Source organism: Phocoena phocoena, chromosome 15 (assembly GCF_963924675.1).
Source record: "Phocoena phocoena chromosome 15, mPhoPho1.1, whole genome shotgun sequence".
Taxonomy (NCBI): Eukaryota; Metazoa; Chordata; class Mammalia; order Artiodactyla; family Phocoenidae; genus Phocoena; species Phocoena phocoena.
This window is the reverse complement of record NC_089233.1, coordinates 3,786,374-3,809,098: the sequence shown is the minus strand read 5'-3', so window position 1 is coordinate 3,809,098 and position 22,725 is coordinate 3,786,374. Positions and strand designations below refer to the sequence as shown.

Below are 22,725 nucleotides of genomic sequence, written 5' to 3'. Positions count from 1 at the left end.
GATGAGTCTCTTTAAAAATAATAAACCCGTTTAGCACCCTCTTTCATGAAAAAACTACTAATTCCGAGGCTCGGGGCGAGCTCAGGGGAACCAAACTCAGAAAAGGGAGACAAGGGCTCCCAAAGGTTAAGTATTAAACTTTCCAGATAAGATAGTTACATAGTGTTTAGGGAGACATTTCGAACTGCTCATGGAGAGGTTTCACTGTTTGAAACCCCGGAGCATGTGACGCCCAGGAATCCAACACACTTCGGAGGTTTGTATTGACGCGCTCGGGGCGCGGCCGAGGGACCTTCCCCAGTTTCGGGAGCACCCGTGAGCTGCCGAGGCAGAGTCTGGGCTGGGGCGTAGCGCGCCACCGGCCACCTTTTGAGCCGTTGCCCGTGAGCCCGATGCCGCCGAAGGAAGGAACATGGAATTTAACTTTTTATGGAAAAGGGGCTACTCCCGATTTCATATCTGGCCACGACATCGGCAGCCCCCGACCCCGAACGGCATAGACGACTTTCTGAACTTGTTTCTTTTTTCCCCTCCTTTTTCTTTTTCCCCCTTCTGTTTCTTCTGCGGCCCGTCTCCTCTCCCCGCCAAGACGCCTTGTGCGCCGCCTCGCGCAGCTCCGCCTGGCCGCCCGGAGGGGCCCCACCACCGGCCGTCTGTGCGCCTCGGGCCGCAGGCCCGCCGCCGAGCGCAAGACCCGCTGGCCGCCGCCGCCATGCACGCCGCGGAGCCCCCGCCGCCCGAGGACTCTGGGACTACGTCGAGGCCGAACTTTTAGGTCCCACTGAACTAGGCCCGCGGGCCGGGTGGGGGGCTGGCCGCGGCACTCCCGCGGAGGATGGATGGCCGAGACTTCGGGCCCCCGCGGTCTGTGCACGGCCCCCCGCCGCCGCTGCTGTCCGGCCTGGCCATGGACAGTCACCGCGTGGGCGCCGCCACGGCCGGACGCTTGCCCGCTTCAGGCTTGCCTGGCGCGCTGCCGCCCGGGAAGTACATGGCCGGCCTCAACCTCCACCCGCACCCGGGTAAGTGCCTTGCGCGATGCCCGCCCCCAGTAGTCTCCTCGGGATCCTGGGAGGGAGGCCCGGGGAAAGTGCTAGGTCCGTCGTCCCGTCCCCCCCCCCCCCCCCCCCGGCGTTCGCAACGGGGGGTCGGCCTCTCCTTCTCCTTCGGCCGGTTCACTGGGTGCCCATGGGTTGCCGGCAGGCTCAGTTCCCGGGCCGGGGAGACGCCTGGGCCCGGGGCAGAGGCCAGTCTGGAGGCTCCGGTGGAGAGGGGCGCGCGACTCAGCTGCCTTCCCCGGCGCTTCGGGCCCTCCCAAGGCGCTCGAGTCTGCCGAAACCGGAGCCACCAGGGACTATTCCAAACCCCGGGCTCCTGCAACTCGAGCCTGGGCTGGAGTTTTCAAAATCTGGGCGAGAAAAGAACAGACCAACTCCATACCCTTTGAGACATCTTCTCCCAGAGCCGGAATAGTTTTTGTGGCAAATGTTTTTTCAGGCGCCCTGGGCCTGGGTTCGTTCCTTAGCTTCTCAACTCTCGTGCGGGGTCTCCAGCCAGCCCCGGCGTCTGAGGGTGCGGACGGACGAAGACCCCAGCCCTGGGAACGCGGCCTCCGGGGGGCGGGCGGCCGGCGGCCCTTGGGAGACCCCTCATCCCACCCCCCCGCCTCCACACCCCCGGGAAGGAGGGCAGCAACCCCGGCCCCGGGGACCCCTTGTTTTCCTGCGGGAAGGCAGGGATGCAGATCCTGGGCGGTCGCCATCCCGAAGCTAGGGGAAGGAAGTGGCGCAGGAGCGGATCCGCGGGGCACGATCGGCGGAGGGAACACCATGGGTCTGACATGGAAGCGCGGGAGGAGGTGTCCGAGAAGGCCCGGTGGCTTCTGCCCTTTCCCGAGAGGGGCTGCCCAGGCTCGGTGGGGACCACACTGGAGAGGGAGAAGCTTGCCCCACGCGGGCCTCGGCCGCTCCAGTCCGGCGGGGTGGGAAGGGAGACGCGGGGACCTCCAGACTTGCCTTCGGCCGCCGCAGAAAACCCGGTTCCTCCTCCCCCGGCTGCCTCCAGCTTTGTGCCTGGCGTCCCACGCTTCAACTTTAAAAAAAATCCACCTCGGGCTTGCCTGGTGGCGCAGTGGTTGGGAGTCCGCCTGCCGATGCAGGGGACACGGGTTCGTGCCCCGGTCCGGGAAGATCCCACATGCCGTGGAGCGGCTGGGCCCGTGAGCCATGGCCGCTGAGCCTGCGCGTCCGGAGCCTGTGCTCCGCAACGGGAGAGGCCACAACAGTGAAAGGCCCGCGTACCGCAAAAAAAAAAAAAAAAAAAAAAAAAAAAAAATCCACCTCTCCCACAACAAAGCGTAGTGTAGGATTCCTGTGATTTCTCGGGGAGCTCCCGACGCTCCCTTGGCCTTGGGGTCTTGGAGGGGACAGCTCTGGGCCGCAGCAGCCGCCTTGGCCCTGCCGCACCGACCCAACCCGCTCGGCAGCACTCGCTGTTTTTGCCCCTCTCTTTGATTTTTCTCTTGGAACTTTTCAGGGACCAGAGTCCCAGGGCTCGGCGGGACAAAGGGCCTTTGTGAGGCGCCAGGCGGGGGAGGGGCACGCACGGGGTCGGGGGGGCCGGGAGCGCGAAGATCCCCGCCTGCCCGGGGGTGGGGGGGCGAGGACCGGGTCGTGGCCTTGGGGTGCGCGTGTCCCCCAGGAGCTCTGCCCGGCCGGCCACGCAGAGGGCTAGGGTTTTCTCCCAAGTGGTGCGCTTCCGGTGAGGGAGGGGTGCCGGAGACCCTAGAGGAAGGGCTGGGGGGCGGCCCTGGGGTACAAAGGGCCGGTCGGGTTGTTCCCTTTTGCGCGCGCCCAGAGGCCGCGGTCATTTTTGTGTTTGCGCCCTTAAGGTCGCTTGGCCCGGCCCGGAGAGGTGGCAGGGTTCTGTGGCCTAGAAGTGAGACCCCAGTCACTCTGGCTGGCAGGGCCTTCACTCGCCTTCCGAGAGTCTGGGAGAGGGCGCCGTGGACTCCCGGTGTCCAATCTGAATGGGGCCTGGCAGCGGCCAAGTGTTCTAGTGAGAAGCAGCCGGGGAAACAGCCACCACTCAAGGGGGCCAGGGCCGCGCCGAGCCCAAGCGCAGCAGCCAGGCCACCTAATGCCCATTAGGTGGATGGGGAGGCTGAGGCACGGGGGGAAGGGACTCGGGGGAGGGGCAGGCAGGACGAGGAAGTCCAGCGGGAGGTGGCCGCAGAGGCCTGTGCCTGCGCTTTGTGAGTTAGGACCTGCCTGAGTTCTGCGTGCTCGGCGGCTGAGGTCATGGAGGAAAGAGCAGCCGGGCGCGGGGAGCGCCGCCGCTCAGGCCGGTGCTCGCTCACCCAGCAGGGAAGGGTGGGGGGTTGACGCTGCCTCTTAATCCCCGCCGGTCGAGTGGCCGCACTGAGACCTAGGGACCCCCAGACCCTGGGCCAACGCCCAGACCAAGCCCGGTGCTCATCCCATTAGCCAGGCGGTGGGGAACTGCTCCCCATTCACTGCTTGGGGCGGGGCAGGCTTACAAATTTCTCAACCCAGCACCCGTCCCCGCCTTTCTTGCGGGGTGCAGGTGGTAAATTTTCCGCTTCTAAGGCGCATCACCTTCTTGGCTGTCAGCTCCCTAAGTCACGCCAGCGTTATCAGCCACATCTTTATTTGTTTATGCTTGTACTGGGAAGCCTAGAGAAGCTGAGCTATTTGCCTCAGGTCACACAGCTGGAGAGGCCGAGTTACCTCTGGACTCCAGCGTGGGCGGGAACTCCGGGTGAATCCAGCTTTCCATGGCTGAGGGAGCTGCCCCCAGGAGGGCTCACAGCTGGAAGGGACCCTGGCTGTGGGGTGGTGGCTGGGACCCTATTCAAGCAGGTATTGACAGGGGGGTTGGGAGACAGTTTTCTGCATCGTGGATCCGGGTGCAGAGGGATGGTTCCTTCCTCTGCAGAAGAGGAGGTGAAATCAGGAATAAATGGGGTTTGGGATAGAGGGTCCCGGTTACCTTTCCAGTGATCTTGAGTATTGATAGATATGTGAGCCCGAAAATGTTCACAGCAGTCGGTGAAATGGGCAAGTAAGTGACAAACACCTGGTCGACCTGCTCCTCTGTTCTGGGGTTGGGAGGCCTGGACTCAGTTGCCCTCACCATTGCAATTAAAGAGCTGTTAGCAGGATTTTGTGCTTGGATGTTTATTCTCCCTGACCCCACACCCTGGGCTGGCCCCTGGAGGATATGTGAGTCGGTGGTGGGAACCCAGGATCAGAATGGGGAGGCCCTGCACTTCGGACCGGCCAGTGGACAATAGCGGGCTGTGGGCCTTCTCCAGGGTCTGATCAGCTCTATCTCTGGAATCCAGTCAACCTACTGAGATTGATTTAAGAAGATTAATCATTGGGACTGGCTGGTGGAGTGATGTGATCCCCAAGATAAGGGAGATTTGCTGGGTGCATCCTCGTCTGGGCAGAGGCATAGGGAAGGCCTGGGGAATGTTCTAGAATCTGGAAGGGCCTCCACAGCCCCCTGGCTCTCTGAGCCTCCTGGTTCTTTAGCTCTCAGCCTCAGCACTGTCTTCTTTCCTCACTTGTTCATTTACTCAGATTTCCAAGTGCTTCCTGGGTGCCAGGCACTGCTCTGGCCCTGGGAATCGGCGGCGACCAAACACAGAAAAATCTTTGCCGTCGTTGGAGCTCCCATCTTAGTGTGTGGGGGGCCAGGCAGTAAACATAAGTCAGCGAAGGAAGTCATTTTAAAGAGAGAGGTAGACTGTGAGGGAAAGAAAATACCGAGGGACTTTTTTGGCCGGAGTGGTGAGGGGCTGTGAGCCCTGAGAATGGCTGGAGCTGGGGGGAGGGGGAGGGTGGACGGGGTGGGGGGAGGGGGAGGGGGGTGTGGGACCCTGTAAGTCCCTGAAGGCCAGTAATGAGGTCTTGGAATTTCAAACTCTGAGGAATGAGAAGGCAGGGTTTTAAATGGAGGGAGTGACTCAAATTGAGGGACATTTTACAGAACTAGTCTGGACTCTTAAAAAATGTCAGTGGCATGCAAGACGAAGGCTGAGAACTGTTCCTGGTTGAAGGAGATGAAAAAACTGACAGCAAAAAGGCCATATATAGCCCTCGATTGGATCTCGGATCAGGGGAGAAATTGCTCTAAAGAGCATCACTGGGGCAATTGACAGAATTGGAATATGGACTGTAGATTAGCCGATAGCATCAAGTGAATATCAGGTTTCACGAAGTTGATCACTGTAGTGTGATTATGTAAGAGAACGTCCTTGCTCTTGCGAAGTAAGAACACTGAAATGTTTAGGGGCAGGGGACTTGATGAATGCAAGTACTCTCAGGAATGGCTCAGGAAAAGAAAAAAAACAATATCTAAAATTTTTAGACGTGGGAGACAACGATAAATCAAATGATTTCAAATAAATGAGCTTCTCACCCTGTCACGTAGGGTGAGAAAGCAGTTCACAATTGCTGAACCTGGGGAAGGTCATACGGCAGTTGGACTATTTGCTAGTTGAACTGTTTCAGACTTTGAGTTTGAAATGATTTCCAAATGGGCATTTAACAAAATTAATCTGGATTGCTGGAGATCGGTAGACAGGAGAGAAGAGGGAACTTGTCCGTGGTGAGGAGGTTGTCAGGGAGGTGATAGTGACCAGGGAGGAAGGCTGGAGGTGGGACTGCTGAGATCGATGTGGAGGGGCAGATGAGGAGGACAGCAAATGGATTTTTGGTCAGTGCTACTTCTGGAGGAATGGGGAGGAACAGGTTTGAGGAGAAGCTGGTGATCGAGCGTTCTTGATTTGGATGTGGCCAGGTCGGGGTGATCTTGGCTCCTGGCGTGGACCAGTCTGCAGCCTGATCTCACGTAACTGTCACCTGGTGGTCCCTTAGAGCCCTGTCTTTGGTCATGTGGGGTCCTGTCTTTCACCCAGAATCTACCCCCATCATGAACCTCACCTGTCCTTTACTTCCCAGCCCAGCTTTTGAGGGCACCTGTGGGAGCTGCTGCTCAAGACAGGTCTTGGGCCTCCCCAGGGGCAGTGGGGACCCCTGGCCAGTGGCCGGTCTTGGCCCTCAGGGCTAGGGGTCCTTGGCACGCCAGCTGCCCCGTAGAGGCCTGGCATCTGACTTTGGAGGAAATCAAGGCCATTTGATCGGAATCACGAAAACAAACCATGTTTGCATGCCGTGAATGCATTCACCATCTGCATCCCAGGTTCTTTTATGAGCTAATGAAAGTGATGGACCCTCAGCCCAGAATAAAAAACCTGCTTCACACACTCTCAGTAATAATTTTGCATGTTCTGGGCCTTATGCACCAGCTTAGGTTCATCTTGCAATCTCCAGATAACTGCCAGGGGCAGGAGGGCCTCGGGGCTGAGGTCGGATTTTGCTCTTACACTTACTGGGTGATGACTCTAAGCCTAGATTTTCTTATCTGTGAAATGGGTCCATTAATGGTACTGAAGTGCCTAGCGTACGAATAGCCCTGTGCAAAAGTTACAGTAAAAGTGATTGCTGTAATTAAAATTGCCCTTAACCAGTGACTCACGAATCCCTGGCTCTAGTCTGGTCCTCTCTGAGGACCTCTGAAATCGTGTATGTAGCCCCTTTGTATGGTCCACAGGCTCCTTAGACTCCAGGGTGCCAACTGGAACACATTATTTTTATTATTCTCCTTTTTTTTGGTGGAATGGATACTCTGTGAAACGCTTCAATCTTGAGTGGTCAGTACTTGCAGTTTTACAAAATGAACACACTGATGTCACCACCAGCCAGCTCAAGATCGGGACGTTTCCCGCATCCAGAAGGTTCCCTCTGCTCTCTCCTGGTCACCATCCACCCCACACCCAACTTCATTCTTATTTCTGTTACCTTAGATTAGTTTTTCCTGTATTTGAACTTTCTGTCAATGGAGTCACGCAGCCTGTCCTTTTTGATTTTTAGCTGTTTTCACTCACACCAGCGTGTAAGATTCATCCGTATCTGAGGTGTGAAGCAGTAACTGATTTCTGGTTGCTGTAATAGTATTCCACCTCGTGAATACGGCAGAGTTCACATCACTCTTGTCTGTCGATGGACATTTAGGTTGTTGCCAGTGTTTGCTATGAATAGTGCTGGTATGATCGTGTCCTTTTGGTGCACGTAGGTACACATTTCTTTGGCTGTGTAGATAGTATCTAGGACTGCAATTGGTGGGTCACAGAGTATGTGTAGATTCACCTTTTGTAGCTGTGAGCTTTCCAGTGGTCGCACCATTGTGCAGTCCGTGCCCTGTCTTCCCAGCACGTGATATTGTCGGTTGCTTTAAATTCTATTCATTCTGGTGAGTGAGTAGTAGTACCTAATTGAGCGTGCATCCCTCCCACCCCCACCCGCTCTGCATCTTAGTTCCCCAACCAGGGATTGAACCCGTGCCCCCTGCACTGGAAGCTCAGATTCTTAACCACTGGACTGCCAGGGAAGTCCCTGTGCCTGCATCTTAAACACTTTTTTTCCCTCATTTTTTAAAGCTTTATTGAGGAATACTTTGCATCCTGTAAAATTCACCTAGTGAAAGTATACACTTCTGTTTTATGCAGAGTATAAACTTTAAAGTTAGGTGTCGTTTAAAAAGTCAGATGGTGTTAGAAGGATTATAAGGAGAGCCAGCAATCCCTTGCCTCCTGTCTCCCCATTCCTGATGCCCCCTTTAAATTCTCTTGGCTGTTTTTCTTTTTTGGCCTTTTCATCCATATTTTTCTGTAATTCCCTGCTTCTACTGCTAGTTATTGTTTAGATTTTGAGATTCTTTATTGACTTCTATAGAAGATGAGGATTTTGCATAGACTGTCCAAGTCTCTATCCTGACTCTCCCATTTATCAGTGTGAGACCATAGGCAAGTTTCTTTACCTCTCCTACCTTGATTTTCTCATCTGTAAAATGGGGATAATAATAGTACCTACTTCATGAGATTGTTATGAGGATTAAATCATTAATACATGTAAAGCATTTAGAACAGTATCTGGAAAATAATAAGCACTGGGCTTCCCTGGTGGCACAGTGGTTGAGAGTCCGCCTGCCGAGGCAGGGGACACGGGTTCGTCCCCGGTCCGGGAAGATCCCACATGCCGTGGAGCGGCTGGGCCTGTGAGCCATGGCCGCTGAGCCTGCACGTCCGGAGCCTGTGCTCTGCAACGGGAGAGGCCACAGCAGTGAGAGGCCCGCGTACTGCAAACAAACAAACAGATAATAATAAGCACTTAGTAAATGTTGCTTGTCGTTGTTGCCTCACGCCATCCCCCACCCCCATTCCTCCTTCCTCTCTCCTCCCAATATTTGTGAAATACAGTTTTGTTTTGTTGTTGTTTTGTTTTTTGTTTTGGCTATGCCACGCAGCCTGTGGGATCCTAGTTCCCCCACCAGGGATTGAACCTGGGCCCTCCTGGACCCTCGGCAGTGAAAGCACAGAGTCTCGGCCACTGGACCACCAGGGAATTCCCGAAATACAATTTTGTTTAGATCAGATTTATTATTATGGCTTTGGATTTGTAAATGTTTGTATTTGAGCCAAGTGATATAATAAAATTCATTTCTTTATTTCCTTGAGTTATTAATTGCCTCTTTTTTCCCCCCATTTGCAGGGATTTCTTAGAATCTCTGTCTTCTCATCTCTTGGTATAGTTTTCATTTGGTTAGATCTGTTGGATGAGCTGCGTCTTGGAGATTTCCTTCCTGCAGTTTTTCTTCTTCCTCCTCTAGTCTGGTTTGCCTGGTGGCTGGGCCTTTGCAGACTCACTGTCCCTCTGTGCTGTGTTGCATCTCCTGTTTCCTGATTCTCATTCCTTCCTCTTTCCTGCTTTCCTTGTTTTGGCGGAGCGTATCTTGCAGTAGCATTCTGTGAAAGGATACACAGAAGGCGATTTTTTTTGAGGCCTAGTATACCTGAAAATGCCTTTATTTTTACCTTCAGGCTTGATGGACATCTTGGAAATCATTTGAGCAAACTGCAACATCACCTTCTAAATTCCAGAGCAGCTTTTGAGGGTGTGGTGTTATTTTGATTCTTGATCTTCGTACGTGAACTTTTTGTCTTCCCTTTTACAAACGCCTAAAATCTTCTAGAACCATGTAATAGTTATAGAGCGTTGGCTCTGAAATTCTTACCCATGCTCTTCCACTTGCCACATGGCCTTGGACATGTTACCTAACTCTGTAAGCTTCAGTTTTTTTCTCATGTAAAACGAGTAATAGTGCTTACCTTTTACATTTTAAATGAAGACTTTTTGAATTACTGTCAATTTTATTGGTATTTTATGATTTACTTCTCACCATTTTTGCTATTCTTTCTAGTGCCTCTATTAGTGGATCTCCTAGAACGATCACCTACGTTTCTTCTACTTTCTTTGCTATTTTCCATCTCTTTGTTTCTTCTGCTTTCTAGATGGTCTCAATTGTGTCTTCTAACTGTGCAGTTTGATTTTTTAATTAAGTTATATTTTTAATATCTAGGAGCTCTGTCTTATAACCTGGATGCTCCTCTCTTTTTTAAAAATATTCGTTTATTTTTATTTTTGGCTGCGTTGGGTCTTTGTTGCTGCCCGTGGGCTTTGTGGGCTTTCTCTAGTTGTGGCGAGCGGGGCTACTCTTTGTCGCGGTGCGCGGGCTTCTCATTGCAGCGGCTTCTCTTGTTTTGGAGCACGGGCTCTAGGCGCGCGGGCTTCAGTAGTTGTGGCGCATGGGCTTTGTTGCACCGTGGCATGTGGGATCTTCCCGGACGAGGACCAGGGATTGAACCCGTGTTCCCTGCATTGGCAGGCGGATTATTAACCACTGTGCCACTAGGCAAGTCCTTTTATTTTTTCAATCGCACCCTGTTCTTGTTTCATGGATACATTAGTTCTCATCACTTGCAGGATATTAATTATATTTTTTTCTGGAGTTTTCTTCTTTCAGGCATGGTCTCTGTTCCTCTGGGTCTTTATTGTTCATTTGTCTTTCACGTTGGAGACTCTGCAGGTGTCTGGCTGGTTCTCTGGTGTCTCTTCATATTTAAGAAAGAGGCGCTAACAAGCTGATGAGACTGGGATCCAAGGGGGGGACTTGTTGACCATTGTGGAAGTTTCTGACAGTGTCTGTAGGTTTTCCTTTCTGTCTTCCTAAGTCTCCCAGGCTGGAGTCCTGTTAACAGCCTCCAGGGAGTTTAAACTTGGCCGCCCCTCTTCCAAGAGCTGAGTGTACCTTTTAAGGATGAGGATTTGTACTCAGATCCCATTTTCACTTTGGTCCCCACACCAGCCCTGAGAATCCAGCCTAAGACCCTCAAGGGTTCCATTCATGCGCAGTAATGTTTCCTTTTAAAACCGTGTTACTGGGCTTCCCTGGTGGCGCAGTGGTTGAGAGTCCGCCTGCCGATGCAGGGGGCAGGGGTTCGTGCCCCGGTCCGGGAGGATCCCACATGCTGCGGAGCGGCTGGGCCCGTGAGCCATGGCCGCTGAGCCTGCGCGTCCGGAGCCTGTGCTCCGCAGTGGGAGAGGCCACAGCAGTGAGAGGCCCACGTACCGCAAAAAAAAAAAAAAAAACCGTGTTACTGCCATTTTTGTGAGTGTTCTGGCACCTGGGGAAGGATTTTTTCCTTTTCTTTCTTTTTTTGGCATGTGGGATCTTAGTTCCCCAACCAGGGATCGAAACGGTGCCCCCTGCAGTGGATGCGTGGAGTCTAAACCACTGGACCGCCAGGGGAGTCCTCTGGGAAAGGATTTGTCATACTAGATCTCAGTGCCCTGGGATCCGGCTGCCTCTCCTCCCCTGGCCCCGTGCCGGAGAGACCTGGTTCCTCTCTGTCTCCGCCTTCCCCACTAGGACACTGCCCTGGTTTTGGCCCATAGTTCCTAGAAGGCCCTCCCTCCATCCCTATCTCTACTTCCTCTAGGCCAGGACCTCCTTTAGGGGGAAGAGAAATCAATGGGGAAATCCTCTGTAATTGCTTTAGAATTGAGAAAGTCTGGAGCCCTGGGGCGAGGCCGGGGTGGATGCATTTGCATATCATTGGCAAGGCTGAGGCCTTGACCGCTCTGGGCTGCCTTGGGATCCCCTTTATTTAGATTTGAGCACCTACTTTGTGGTCTGGGTGTCTGGTGGGAGCAAGGCAAAGTCCTAGCCTACAGGGGGCCCAGATTCTGGGCTGGGGGAGGGGCTGGAGTTAAACCCAGATTGCCCTTCACTTGCTGTGACCTCTGCTGGGGAGGAGCTGGGAGGTCTGGGCGGCTAAAAGGTGCCTGCTGGGATATCCGACCGTCCTGGGGTGAGGGCTGGCTCCAGCGGGAGGGGAGGGAGGCTGGAGGTAACACTTAGCCTGGATGAGGGAGCTGGAGGAATAAAGCCCCTCGGGCCAGCCCTCAGGCCCAGCTGGACCCCTCCCCTCCTAGGTGGGCGGGGCAGGTCGATCTGGCCTGGTGGCTTCTGAGCCTCTGCTTAGCTCAGAGGAAGAACCTCTGCAGCTCAAGATTCTCAGCCACGTGTACTGCACGGATGGGAGCTTGGGGACGTTGGCAGTGGCCACAGGTCCTGTGGCCCAGTCACAGCACCAAGAATGTGCAAAGTAAGCCCCCCACCCTCTAGCTCTGTCCCTCAGCCTTGCTGGTCTGTCTTCTTGTGTCACCTTCCTCGGGGAGAGGGGAGTGCCGTGAAGCGGAGGACACAGGCACGGCCCCAGGCACAATTTCTTTCCTTTCTTGTCTGCCCTTCATTTTACTTTATTTTTAAAGGTGAGAGCTTTATTTTCTTATTATTTTTTTTGTTGGCCACACCGTGCAGCTTGCGGGATCTCAGTTCCCCCACCAGGGGACTGAACCTGGGTCACGGCAGTGAAAGCCCGGAATCCTAACCACCAGACCACCAGGGAACTCCCGATTTTAGTTTAGAGGAAAGTAAGGCTCAGAGAGGTTGTGTCACCTCCCCAAGGTCACACAGCCAGGAAGTGTGGGATCTAGGGGCCAGACATGAGCTCTCTGGCGAGAAAGCCAGGGGCTGGGGAGAGATGGGGTATGAATGAGAATGTTTCTTTCTCTTTCCCTTTTCCTTGCTGGGCTCATTTTTATTTATTTACTTGTTTTTGTTTTTGCAAATTTTGTTAATGTGAGAGTTCCCTGAAAATTACTCACGCTCGTGCTCAGATTGGCCTCCCTCTGCGCTCAGTTTTTTAAAGGATATTTTTTTATCGGGGCTTAAAGGACATACAGAAATAAGCAGAGATCATAAACGTACAGTTTGGTTATTTTTTTCACAAACGGAATCAACCAGGTTACGAAGGAAACCCAGGTGCCCTGTTCTGTCACCCTGTCCCAAGGTGACCCCAACCTGGCTTAAACCACCTGCTTTGAATTGTCTGTTGGTGCCCTTCACGCTTGTGGAAGCATATAGTGCGTTCTCTTGGGTGTGAGGTGGTGAGATTTATCCTGCCCTGGTCGCTGTAGTGCCTTCTCCTGGCTGAAGGGGTTGCCTCCTGTGAGAATGCAACAATTTGTTTATCCAGCTCTTGTTGGACATTTGGGTTATTTTCCAGTTTTGGCGATTACTGGTGAGAAGATCTTTGAATTCCAATATGCGATCTTTCTGCGCAGACCTGCGAGGGCGTTGCTGGGTCAGAAAGGTTTCTAGATTCTGCCAAACTCTTTGAGAACGGTTGTACTAATTTATGCTCCCTCTGGCCATGTATTAATATTGTCCATTTTTCCTTTTTGACACGTTAACCCTTCTGGTGGGTGTGCAGAAGTTTTCATTCACATTTCCTCCATGGTTTATGAGGCTGAGTACCTTGTTATGGATTTACTGGACACTTGGACGTCCTTATTTGCCACTCTCCTGTTGCATCTTGCCCGTTTTTACATCGTGGTGTCTGCCTTTTGCTTGTTGATTCTCAGGCATTCTTTATATATTTTGGATACAAGCCCTTCAGTGGGGCACGGATCTTTCTCCATGAGGTGGCTCACATTTCCATTCTCCTAATGGCGTCACGTGATGAATAGACATTCCTAATTTTCATGTACTTCAGTATATCCGTCTTATCTTTATGGTCAGTGCTTTTTTTTTTTTTTTTTTTTATGGTCAGTGCTTTTTAATGTGGTCTTTAAGAAAGCTTTGGCTGCCCTTGGGTCACGAAGGAATTTTCCAGTGTGTTTTCTTCTAGAATCTTTTGCCTTTTGCCTTTCTGCAGTGTACCTGGAAGGGATTTTTAGGTATGGTGTGAAGTAGGGGGTCAAGATTCATGGCTTTTCCCATATGGGTGTCCAAGTGGACCAGCAGTGTTTATTGAAAAGACCATCCTTTTTCTACCCCGCGCAATGGTGGGCCTGTTTCCTAACCGTCCTGTCCCCATAGGCCTTTTCGTGTACCCATGTGCCCATATCACACCACCTGCATTACTGGTATTTGATAGCCTAAGTCTTCCCACGTTATTCTTCATCTTGAAGATTGCCCCGGCTATTCTTGATTTTCTGTGTTTCTATATAACTTCTTCTTTTAACTAGTACAGTACAGGTAGGTTTGCCACCGTAACCATTTTTACGTGTACGGTTCAGTGGCATAAAGTACATTCACATCAGTCAAGTCACCGCCATTCACAGTCACCACCAGCATCATCTCCAGAACATTCCCATCCTCTGAACTGAAACTCTGTCCCCATGAAGCACTAACCTCCATCCCCCTCCCCCAGCCCCTGGCCCCCACCCTCTACTTCCTGTCTCTATGAATCTGGCTCCGCCAGGGACCTCCTAGAAGTGCCATCATAACAATATTTGACCTGTGTCTGGCTTATTTCGCTTAGCATCCTGTCTTCAAGGTTCATCCATGTTGGGTCAGGGGTCAGAATGTCCTTTCTTCTTAAGGCTGAATGATATTTCATAGTATAAAGATAGACCACATTTCGTTTATCCAGTGGACCCTTGGGTTGCTTGCATCTTTTCGCTGTTGTGAATGGGAATAACGCTGCTAGGAACATGGGTGTGCAAAAATCGCGTCAATTTTTCACCCGACTTTCAATTCCTATGTAACTTTTAGGGACAGTTTGTCAATTTTCACAGCCCCTCCCCCTCCCCCAACCTTTGCCCCTACTGGGGTTTGGATTGGGATTGCAGTAAATCTCTCCATCAGTTTGGCTGCAGCGAGCATCCGAAGAAGTACATCTTTGCCCACAAAGGTGGTTTCCTTGAGGGGGACCCCCAGAAGTGGGTCTGGGCTTTGCCAGCCTGCTGACTTGCTTTCCAAAAGCTGGGGATGGGTTGGCTGTGTCCTCACCCTCCCTCTGCTGCTCCACAGATCCACCCCCCCCCCCCCCCCCCCCCCCCCCCCCCCGGCCCACAAGCAAACTAAAAATATGCTGATTGATAGATGAAAATGATGTCATCCTGTTTCGGTATTTGCGATACTAACTTTTTCCTGAATTTGGCCATTATTTACCGTTCTTCATTTGTGAATTGCCTGGGGTTCTGATTGAACGATAAGGCTCTTTCTTTAAGAGACAGGGTATTAACCCCTGCTCTGGCTTAGATATTACAGAAATCTTGGGATGAATGGGAGTCTGAAGGTCATTTTATCCAGAGGGTCCTCGGACTATTTTCAGCGGCTGTCATAGAAACGGCCAAGTCACATGTCTGTGCTCTGGGCTAGAATGGGCTCTTTTCTTGGGTGATAACCCTGATCTGATCATGCCGATGAGATGCTCTGATAGCCTTTGGTGACCTCTTAAGGAATGCAGTTCTTTGCGAGGCCAAAACGTTTTAAAATAGGAAGGGAAAACACATTTGTTTCTTGTTTGGTTGTGGAGGGGGCCTTTGGGAGTGAAGAGATGAAAACAGGGTCTCTGTGGCTGAGTGGAAAAGTGTAGATTTTGGAGTCAGAGCCTCAGTTTCCTCATCTGTAAAAGGGACAAGAATCTCTCACTCCCAGAGTTGATGGTGGGGGTGGGTGGTTCGTGGGGAGGGTGGCATGGGGGTGGTTGGATTAGAGACAGCATGAAGTGAAGCCTTGAAGCCCTACGCTGGCTGTGAAGTAGGGCCCAGGAAAGGCTCCTCTTCGTCCTTCATCCAGTTCTAACTGATTGTGACCTTGCCCCTCCCTCCCACCCACAAATATTAATCGAGCACCTACTGTGTACAGTGTAGGTACACAGCGGGGCACTGGGGATGGTGTAAGGCAGGGGTCTGCAAACTGCCTCCGAATCTGGCCCATCTCCTGTTTTTTGTAAATAAAGTTTCACTTGGACAAAGCCTAGTAGTTTTAAGTATTGTCAGGCAGGTAGAATAGGCCTGCAACGCCTAAAGTATTTATTATCTGGCCCTTTTCAAGAAGAATCTTGCCTACTCCTGTTCCAGTGGGTGGAGAGGGACAATAAGCAAGGAACTACAATAAAGGAGGAGCTAATGTGTATATGGTCTGATAAGTGGTGATAAGCACGGTGGAAAAAATAAGTCAGGAAAGGGGGTGGGGGTGGGGCAGGTTGCAGTTTATGGGGCCCTGGTGACGGAAGGCCCACATTCGTTCCCTGTCACCTGGGCTGCAAGAGAAGGGAGTGAGGTATATGCAGACGGGAGTATACAGATAACTTGCAGTACGTGGAGGGAGGAATGGATTCCAGGCTGAGGTGCAAAAGGCCCTGGGGTGCAGCCCGTGGGGCTGTGCTGTCCCATATTCCCGCCCGAGCCTGTGATAAAGTCCTATGAGTCCTTCATTGTTTACCAGACCTTTGTACCCACCATGATCTCATCCAAGTCCCCCTCCCCTCTCCCACCAGCGAGGACTTCAGGTATCTATTTTATAGGCAGTTTCTAGAAGGAGCCCAGTGACTCCATCCATTACAGAGGCAAGGTTCCACTGAGCGGCTAAGGTGGCCTCACCGTTGCCCTCTCTAGGGGCCAGCAGGTGAGCGTAGGGCAGCCCCCTGTGGGGTTCATCCGGACGGGCCTCATTCCCCAGCCCCCAACACCTTTTCAGGATTTGAGTTCTGCCTCTTGGTGACCTTGGCCAGCCTGGGAGTCCGCAAAGCCCTGAACCCCTTCCTGTGTTCTCAGTGTGGATGAAGGAGGTGGCGATGGCTGAGAACAGGCTGGCCTGCACCCCCAAACTCATGGCTCTCTGCTGTGTCCCTGAGATGCAGTGTATGGGGTGGGAGGGCCTGGGATGTTGGCGGGTCCCAGCTTTGGAGGACCCGTTAGCTCAGTCCTGGAGGGGGCACAGGCGGGGTGGGGGGGTGCCAAGGCTGGGTGGAGTGGGGGGCCCATGCCCAGCTCCCTGCTGCTTACATTCCCAGAGGGACCTGGACCTCTCCCCCGGGCAGTGGCAGGGGCACGGGCACGTTGCCCCATAGCCAGGCCTCGGGACCTCCTTTCTTGCCCCGGGGGCATCCTTCCTCTCTCACTGGGACCCGAGAAGGGGAAAACCATTTTCCAAGCACCTTCGAGGGCCAGGCCCTGTGTGAGGGGGTTCCCTCACTCAGGGTCCGAGGGACAGTGGCCGGTCTGGAGCCAAGGGCCTGGCGCGCTGGGATTCCTGAGCTGAGGCCTTGCTGTGCGGTGTGCTTGTAGCACCAGCTGAGGCGACTTGGTTGCCCCGGCCCGGTGATGCCAGTCAGTCTCTCTGAGCCTCAGTTTCTTAGTCTGTAAAATGGGGGTAACAAGATTCCTTCACTCCTGGGGCTGTGGGACGGTGAGCCAGGACGGGAAGGTGCCAGCCCGGAAACCTCTGGGCCCTGGGGCGCCCTGGGCAGCGAGGTCAGGGAGAGATGCAGTGTTGGATTCAGAGGCAGAGAGAGGAGCTTACGTGTTTTTTTTTTTTTTTAATTGAGGTGAAATTCACACAATGTGCAATGAATTCTTTGAAAGCACGCCTTTCTGTGGTAGCTAGTGCATTCATCGTGGGCAACCACCAGCTCTCTCTAGTTTCAGAATTAAACGTTTTATTTTAAGGAAGGACAGATGGAATTTGGGTAGAGGTGACAGTCCCACTTGGACCCTGACCTGGAGCAGTTGCTGGGCTTCCTCAAACCCCAGGTCATGTAGCTATAAATAAGGAGGCACTTCATGAAGGCGTTTCACGGACGTGAGTTCATTTAATCTGTGTGTCCACCTGGAGGGGAGACATTGCTGTTCTCCTACCCTTCAGCCTGGGGCAGTGCAGTAACTCAGACTCACGGAGCCGTGGGCGTTGGGGCCAGGGTTTGTTTTCCACTGTCCCCTGGGGACCCCCGCCTCTGTCGCACCTCTGTCCATGGTGGGGGCCTGGCCTGTCAGAGGTCCCGTCCCTGCCCTGCTCCGGTTTCCAGCAGGGAGGAGCCTTCCATCCAGACCGTGGCTAAATTAAGCCTAAATTAATTACAATTTAATAAATTTGGAGATGAGGCTCCTCAGTCTCACCAGCCACACGTTTCAAGCGCCCAGTAGCCACAAGTGGCCAGTGGCTCCTGGAGTGTCCAGCGAATATGTAGAACAGGTGTCATTGATTCACCAGGTTTTGGTCTGTCCAGGATGGCGGGCAGGCCAGTGGGAACGTTCTCCCACGGGGGATCCTGGTGGCCCTCGAGTGGCTACCCTGAAGGAGGGATGTGGGCTGCATGGCTGGGCTCCGGGTCAGCCCTGGCTCTGCCCCTGGGCCAGGGCTGTGTGGCTTTGGGATTGTCCTCTGTGCCCCATGAAAGGCCTGTGGGAAGATTCCGTGTGAAGCCCGGTGTCTGTTGAAGTTGGGTTAGGTCCCCCTTTCTAATTGTGAACAGTGGTACTTTATTACGGGTTCACTGTGTGTTCTAGGCTTGGACAGTCGTGGAGTGAGATACTCGCGTGGGTGGGCAGGTGGCATGGAGGCCTCTGGTCACCAGGGGGCGGCCTGGGACCAGGGAAGGAGGGCCAGGCCTTGACCTCAGTCTGGGATGAGAGGAATGGAGACCTCTCCCACCCCAGGCTGTGCTGGAGGACTTCCAGCCAAGTCTAGGGAAAGGCGGTGGGCTCTGGCTAGACTGTCACTGCCCCCCAGAGCCCGGAGGCCTCCACCGTTCTCTGTGAACCCAGGAGGCCACCGCTGTGTCCCCAGGGGTGGGTGTGAGTGGAGGATGTGTCCCTAGACCCTGAGGAGAGCTCCAGGTACTCCGGGGGTGGGGGGATGCGGGGGTGTGGAGCTCAGAAGCAGTCCGGAGATGCCGGTGGGGCGGGGTCGGGGGGTCAGCTGCTTGTCTTCCACCCTAGGGGGACCAGGCAGGACAGCGGGAGTGGCACGTGCGTCCTTAGGTGTCAGGAGCTGTGCTTGCCTTCTCTCCTCCTCCTAACACGTGTCCGTCTGCTTTTGCCCTGAGAGGATCAGACACGGTGCGGTCACTTGGCCGAGAGTTGATGCCTGCTGTGTGCCACCTGGGCACCTCGGGGGAGGCCGACTCCGCTCCTGGCGGACACAGGTCTACATTTCCACGTCGTCCTGGGCGGAGGCATTCTCTGAGGCCCAGGGAAGGCCCGAGGGAATGAGCGGAGGGGCCAGGTGGAAGGGAGTCCCAGCAACTGGGGGTTTATCTCGTGTATCTGAGCCCTGCCCCCCCGCCGCCTCAGGAGCGGGTGGGGACAGTGAAGTTGTGCAAATAAACGCCGCCGTCCCGGGCCTGGCGGTGAGGGGGGCTGGCACGCCCGTTTAACGGAGCTGCACACCGCGGCTCTCGGAGGGCCCAGGCCTGCCCGCCGGGCCCGGGGGAGGGAGTTCGGGCACCGTTGAGCCCCGTGGCAGGCGGGAGCTGTTGGCGGCATCCGGACCTGGGGTGCCTCTGGGCGGGTTTCACAAGCCCGGGCAGGGGCAGGCCCAGGGCAGGAAGAGCCCGCGGCTGATGTAAGCCCTTGCGCAAACCCCTGGCTGCCGCTTCCGGAGCCGGCCACCCGCCGCCCGCAGAGGAGGAAGCCTGGGGCCTGGCAGCCCGGAGGCCCCGCTGCCCGGGCCGGGGCTGCATGGGCCGACTGACGGGCCACCATGGCCCTGGGTCCCGAGGGCTTGGCGCTGGAGTCCGGTGAGGGGGCTGGTGGGGATGGGATGGGGGGCCCGGACGTGGGGTGGTGGTGATGCCACGTGGTGCCAGGTGTCCTCCCATCGCTCCGCCTGATGCCGGCCCCACTCTGGGCGACAGGGAGGAGGCCCTGCCCCTTGTGTGCGCCCTGAAGGGCCTGGGGGGACGTTTGGGCCTCCTGTGCCCCCGGGGAGGTGGTGAGGGCGGGTCTGTAGGCCCTGCGTGGAGGCCTGTGGGGACTCAGAGGGTGTGGGTGGGCGTCTGCGAGCCCCCTGAGGGCCGGGCTGGGGCCCTCTGGGCACCCGAGTCACACGTTGTCTGTGACCCCCTGCAGCCACTTCACTCGGGGCCGCTGCAAACAGTGCCTGCGTCACAGGGCCTTAGAGAGGTTCCCTGAGGGGCACCCGGGGAGCTCTTACCTCGGTGGCCCGAGCCGGTGCTTGGTGCCGTCCAGTGAATGGGCGCCTCTGCTGCTATGATGATTATTATTGATAAACGCGAGCTTCTTCCTTTACTGCAGTTCTCAAGGGAGGCGTTATCATTATCCCCATTTTGCTGACAAGCAAACAAGAGGCCAGGGAAGGGAAGCCCCCCGCCCCCCCCGCCCGCCCGCCCAGGTCTCGTAGGCCTCCCCCGGCCTGTGAGCTGGGGGCCTGCCGGCGTCTTGCCCTGAAGGACGGGCACGTGGAGCTTAGGGGCAGCACCCCTGGATGGCGGGAGGGAGGACATACCCCTGCGGGTGGGGGCCTGGCCAAATGGGGCGTGGCAGGGGCCGGTGCGGCTTCCACCCGGGCCCTAGCCGGTTGTCCTTCCTGGCATCAGTGGGCCCCCACGCCCCCATGTGAGGGCACCCAGTAGGAGGAGCTCTGCTCTCTGAAGGGACAGGCCTCCCTTGTCCACTGCTCTCATTCATTCCCTGAGTCACTTGCTAATTCCCTGTATCTCTGGGACAGGCTGCTGGGCTGCATTCAGAGCCCCTGGTCGCAGGCTGTGGGATCAGGCACTTCCCATCTGAGCCTCAGCTTCCTCATCCGTTAAATGGGCACATGGTTCCTCCCGCACAGGGGTGGCTGAGGGGTTGGTCCGGGCCTGTCCAGGGCTGCCTTGGGGTCCTTGGAGGCCATTCTCCAGCTCTCTGGTGTCCTCGCTGGTCCAGAAGCTCAGAACCTGAGCCCCCTTCCACCTCGTCACTCTGTGGCCTCCGGAGGTCCCTGCCCCGCACCAAGCCTCAGCTTTCGGGTGCAGGTGGGGAGAACCGTACCCCCTCTGGTCTGGGGATGGTAACACCCTTCTGCCAAGAGTGTTGGGTGCCCTGGAGGCACCTGGGGTCTCATTGGGCGGTTTTCTCAAGCCCTGAGTCTGGCTGAGTTGACCCAGGGTGGTCCTGAGTCCAAGGGGCTGGGGTGGGGCTGGGCGGAGGAGGTTTGATTGGTCTCCCTGCCAGTGTCAGCCTCGAGAAGCAGGGCGAGGCGGGGATCTCGGGGTGGTGGGCTGGGCGGCGGCGGCCTGGTGGCTGCCTGACAGCCCCCCTTCTTTCTGCAGGCGAGGCCTTCTTGGGCAGCTTTGTGGCCAGCGGGATGGGGCCCTCGGCCTCATCCCATGGGAGCCCGGTGCCCCTGCCCTCTGACCTCTCCTTCCGCTCCCCCACCCCCAGCAACCTGCCCATGGTGCAGCTGTGGGCCGCCCATGCCCACGAAGGTAAGGAGCGAGCCAGGCGGGCGGGCCGAGGGCGCTGGGCCGCTGTCCCCGGCACTTCTCAAGTCTGCCGCCTCCCCTCTGTCTCCACGGTCACTCCTCCACGTGGTGGCCTGCGGGGCCCAGCTCTGGTCATCCAGCCTCCCTGCTGTTCTTCAGATGCTCAGCGCTCCCTCTTGGCGCTGTCCCAGGGCCTTTACACGTGCCGTTCCCTCCACTTGCAGCCCCGCACCGCAGCTCACTGGCTATCTCCTGTTCCTCCTCCAGGGCTTGGCTCAAACACACCCCCCACCCCACCCCGGTTCCACCTCCCACTTGTGATGACACATTCATCTGTGTGTCTTTTCATGAGATACCTGTTTCCCCACCAGTGAGCTCTGAGGGCAGGGTCTAGTTTGTTCTGCTGCCCTCTGTCTCCTCAATGCACAGTCAGCTCATCAGTGATTGTCATGGTGGGAGCAGTGGGACCAGGTGCCATTGGGCTCTCTTGTTGCTGTTCTGCGGTGACGCCCCTAAATGTGGGGAGGTCTGCTGGCTTGGCTTCCTGCCAGCCCAGAGCAAATCCTGGGCCTCCGTGGAGCCTCAGTTTCCCCTCCGTCAGTGAAGGAATGGGCCTGGGGGACTCTTGAGTTCATCCGCCACCTGGGGCTCCGGTGGATTCGAGATGCTGGGTGCTGCCTCCTGGGTGTCCTGGGTGTTCCCGGGTCGGGCGCCTGTTGCAGGTTAAGGCTCTCCTGGGCCTTTCGCCGCCCACTGTCTCCCTACTTCCTTCTCTGTGCCAGTTGTCACTGAGTGCTTCCGTCCTTGTCCTGACTTGTGTGTGCCCCGCACGGAGGGGCGATCCTGCCTCTACGTCTGGGATGGTGGGCAGTCCTTCCGGGCTGGGGTCCCATCTGAGCCTCCCATTTCCACCAGCCCAGAGCGGGGGTGCTCGAGGGGCCTGAAGGGCAGAGGCTGCCTCTGGTGCCTGTGTGCCATCAGCCGGACTCCCTTTTCTCCTTTGCTGGCAGATGCCGGTAATAGTAGTAACGATAGCAAACAATGCAGTGTCCTTCCTATGCACAAAGAACTGCATACTTGAACTCACTTTATCCTCAGAACAAGCCGTGAGGAGGGAGTATTATGCCCATCTTACAGATGAGAAGGCAGTGGGAACCAGTGCCTACCTAGGAGTGTCGTTTCAGTAATGAGGCAAGATAACGTGTATCAGGTGTTCCTTATCATCTTGTGACTGTTGTTAACGTAATTGTCATGTGGGGCTGTGGGTGAAGATGTGCGCCCAGTGTGGCCAGGGACGGGTCCTGCATCTCTGGCCTCAGAGGGAGTGACTGGGGGGCATGGGGGACCCAAGTCCCTCAGGGATGGATCACCAGTGGGTCTGAGGTCCTGTAGGACCCACTGCCCAGGAGGAGAGGCAGGATCCTCCTCCATTGCCCCGGCACCTGCTTACCTGTCTGGCCTTCCGGGCCCTGGTGAATGGCTCTTGGGCCTCCATTCCTTGTGTGCTCTTTCAGGCCTCTTGTTTCTTTCTCTGTGGCCTCCGTTTCCTGTCTTCTGCACCCTGTAAGGCCCTGGTTCTGGGGCATCACTGGTGGGGTGGAGGGGGTTGTGGGAGGTTAGGAAGACCGCTGGCAGGAGGAATTCTTTCCTAGAAGCGCCTGCCTGGGAGACCCAGCAGCTGGAGATGCTGGGTAGGCTGAAGTTCAGAGAAGGCAAGAGACCTGCTTGGCGTCACACAGCAGAGAGGTTAAGCCAGTAAACCACTCAACTGGGTCCATGTTGGGCTGAGGTTAAGAGTTCTGGTGACCTCAGTTCAGAGCTAGGCTCCTCTGCTGGGGGACCTCGGGCAAGTGGGCCTCTCTGAGCCTCAGTTTTCTCATCTGTAAAATGGGGATATTAAGATTATTTGCCTCACAGGTTTTTTTATTTGAAATTTAAACGAGAATAACAAAGGCAAAGCAGTTGCAAGGGTTTGGTCTGTGATTAGAACTGCCATCTATCTTCATCAT

At 55.2% G+C, this 22,725-nt stretch overlaps 1 protein-coding gene across 1 annotated transcript in view; it reads left to right on the top strand.

Annotated features, from left to right (window-relative positions):
- Positions 1 to 835: 835 nt before the first annotated feature.
- TNRC18 (trinucleotide repeat containing 18) overlaps positions 836 to 22,725 on the top strand; it is a 79,862-nt gene continuing 57,972 nt past the window's right edge. Inside the window, exons 1-2 of the mRNA XM_065892882.1 lie at positions 836 to 1,022; positions 20,564 to 20,719. Coding sequence (XP_065748954.1) covers positions 836 to 1,022; positions 20,564 to 20,719 — 343 coding nt within the window. The remainder of the gene's footprint in view (positions 1,023 to 20,563; positions 20,720 to 22,725) is intronic.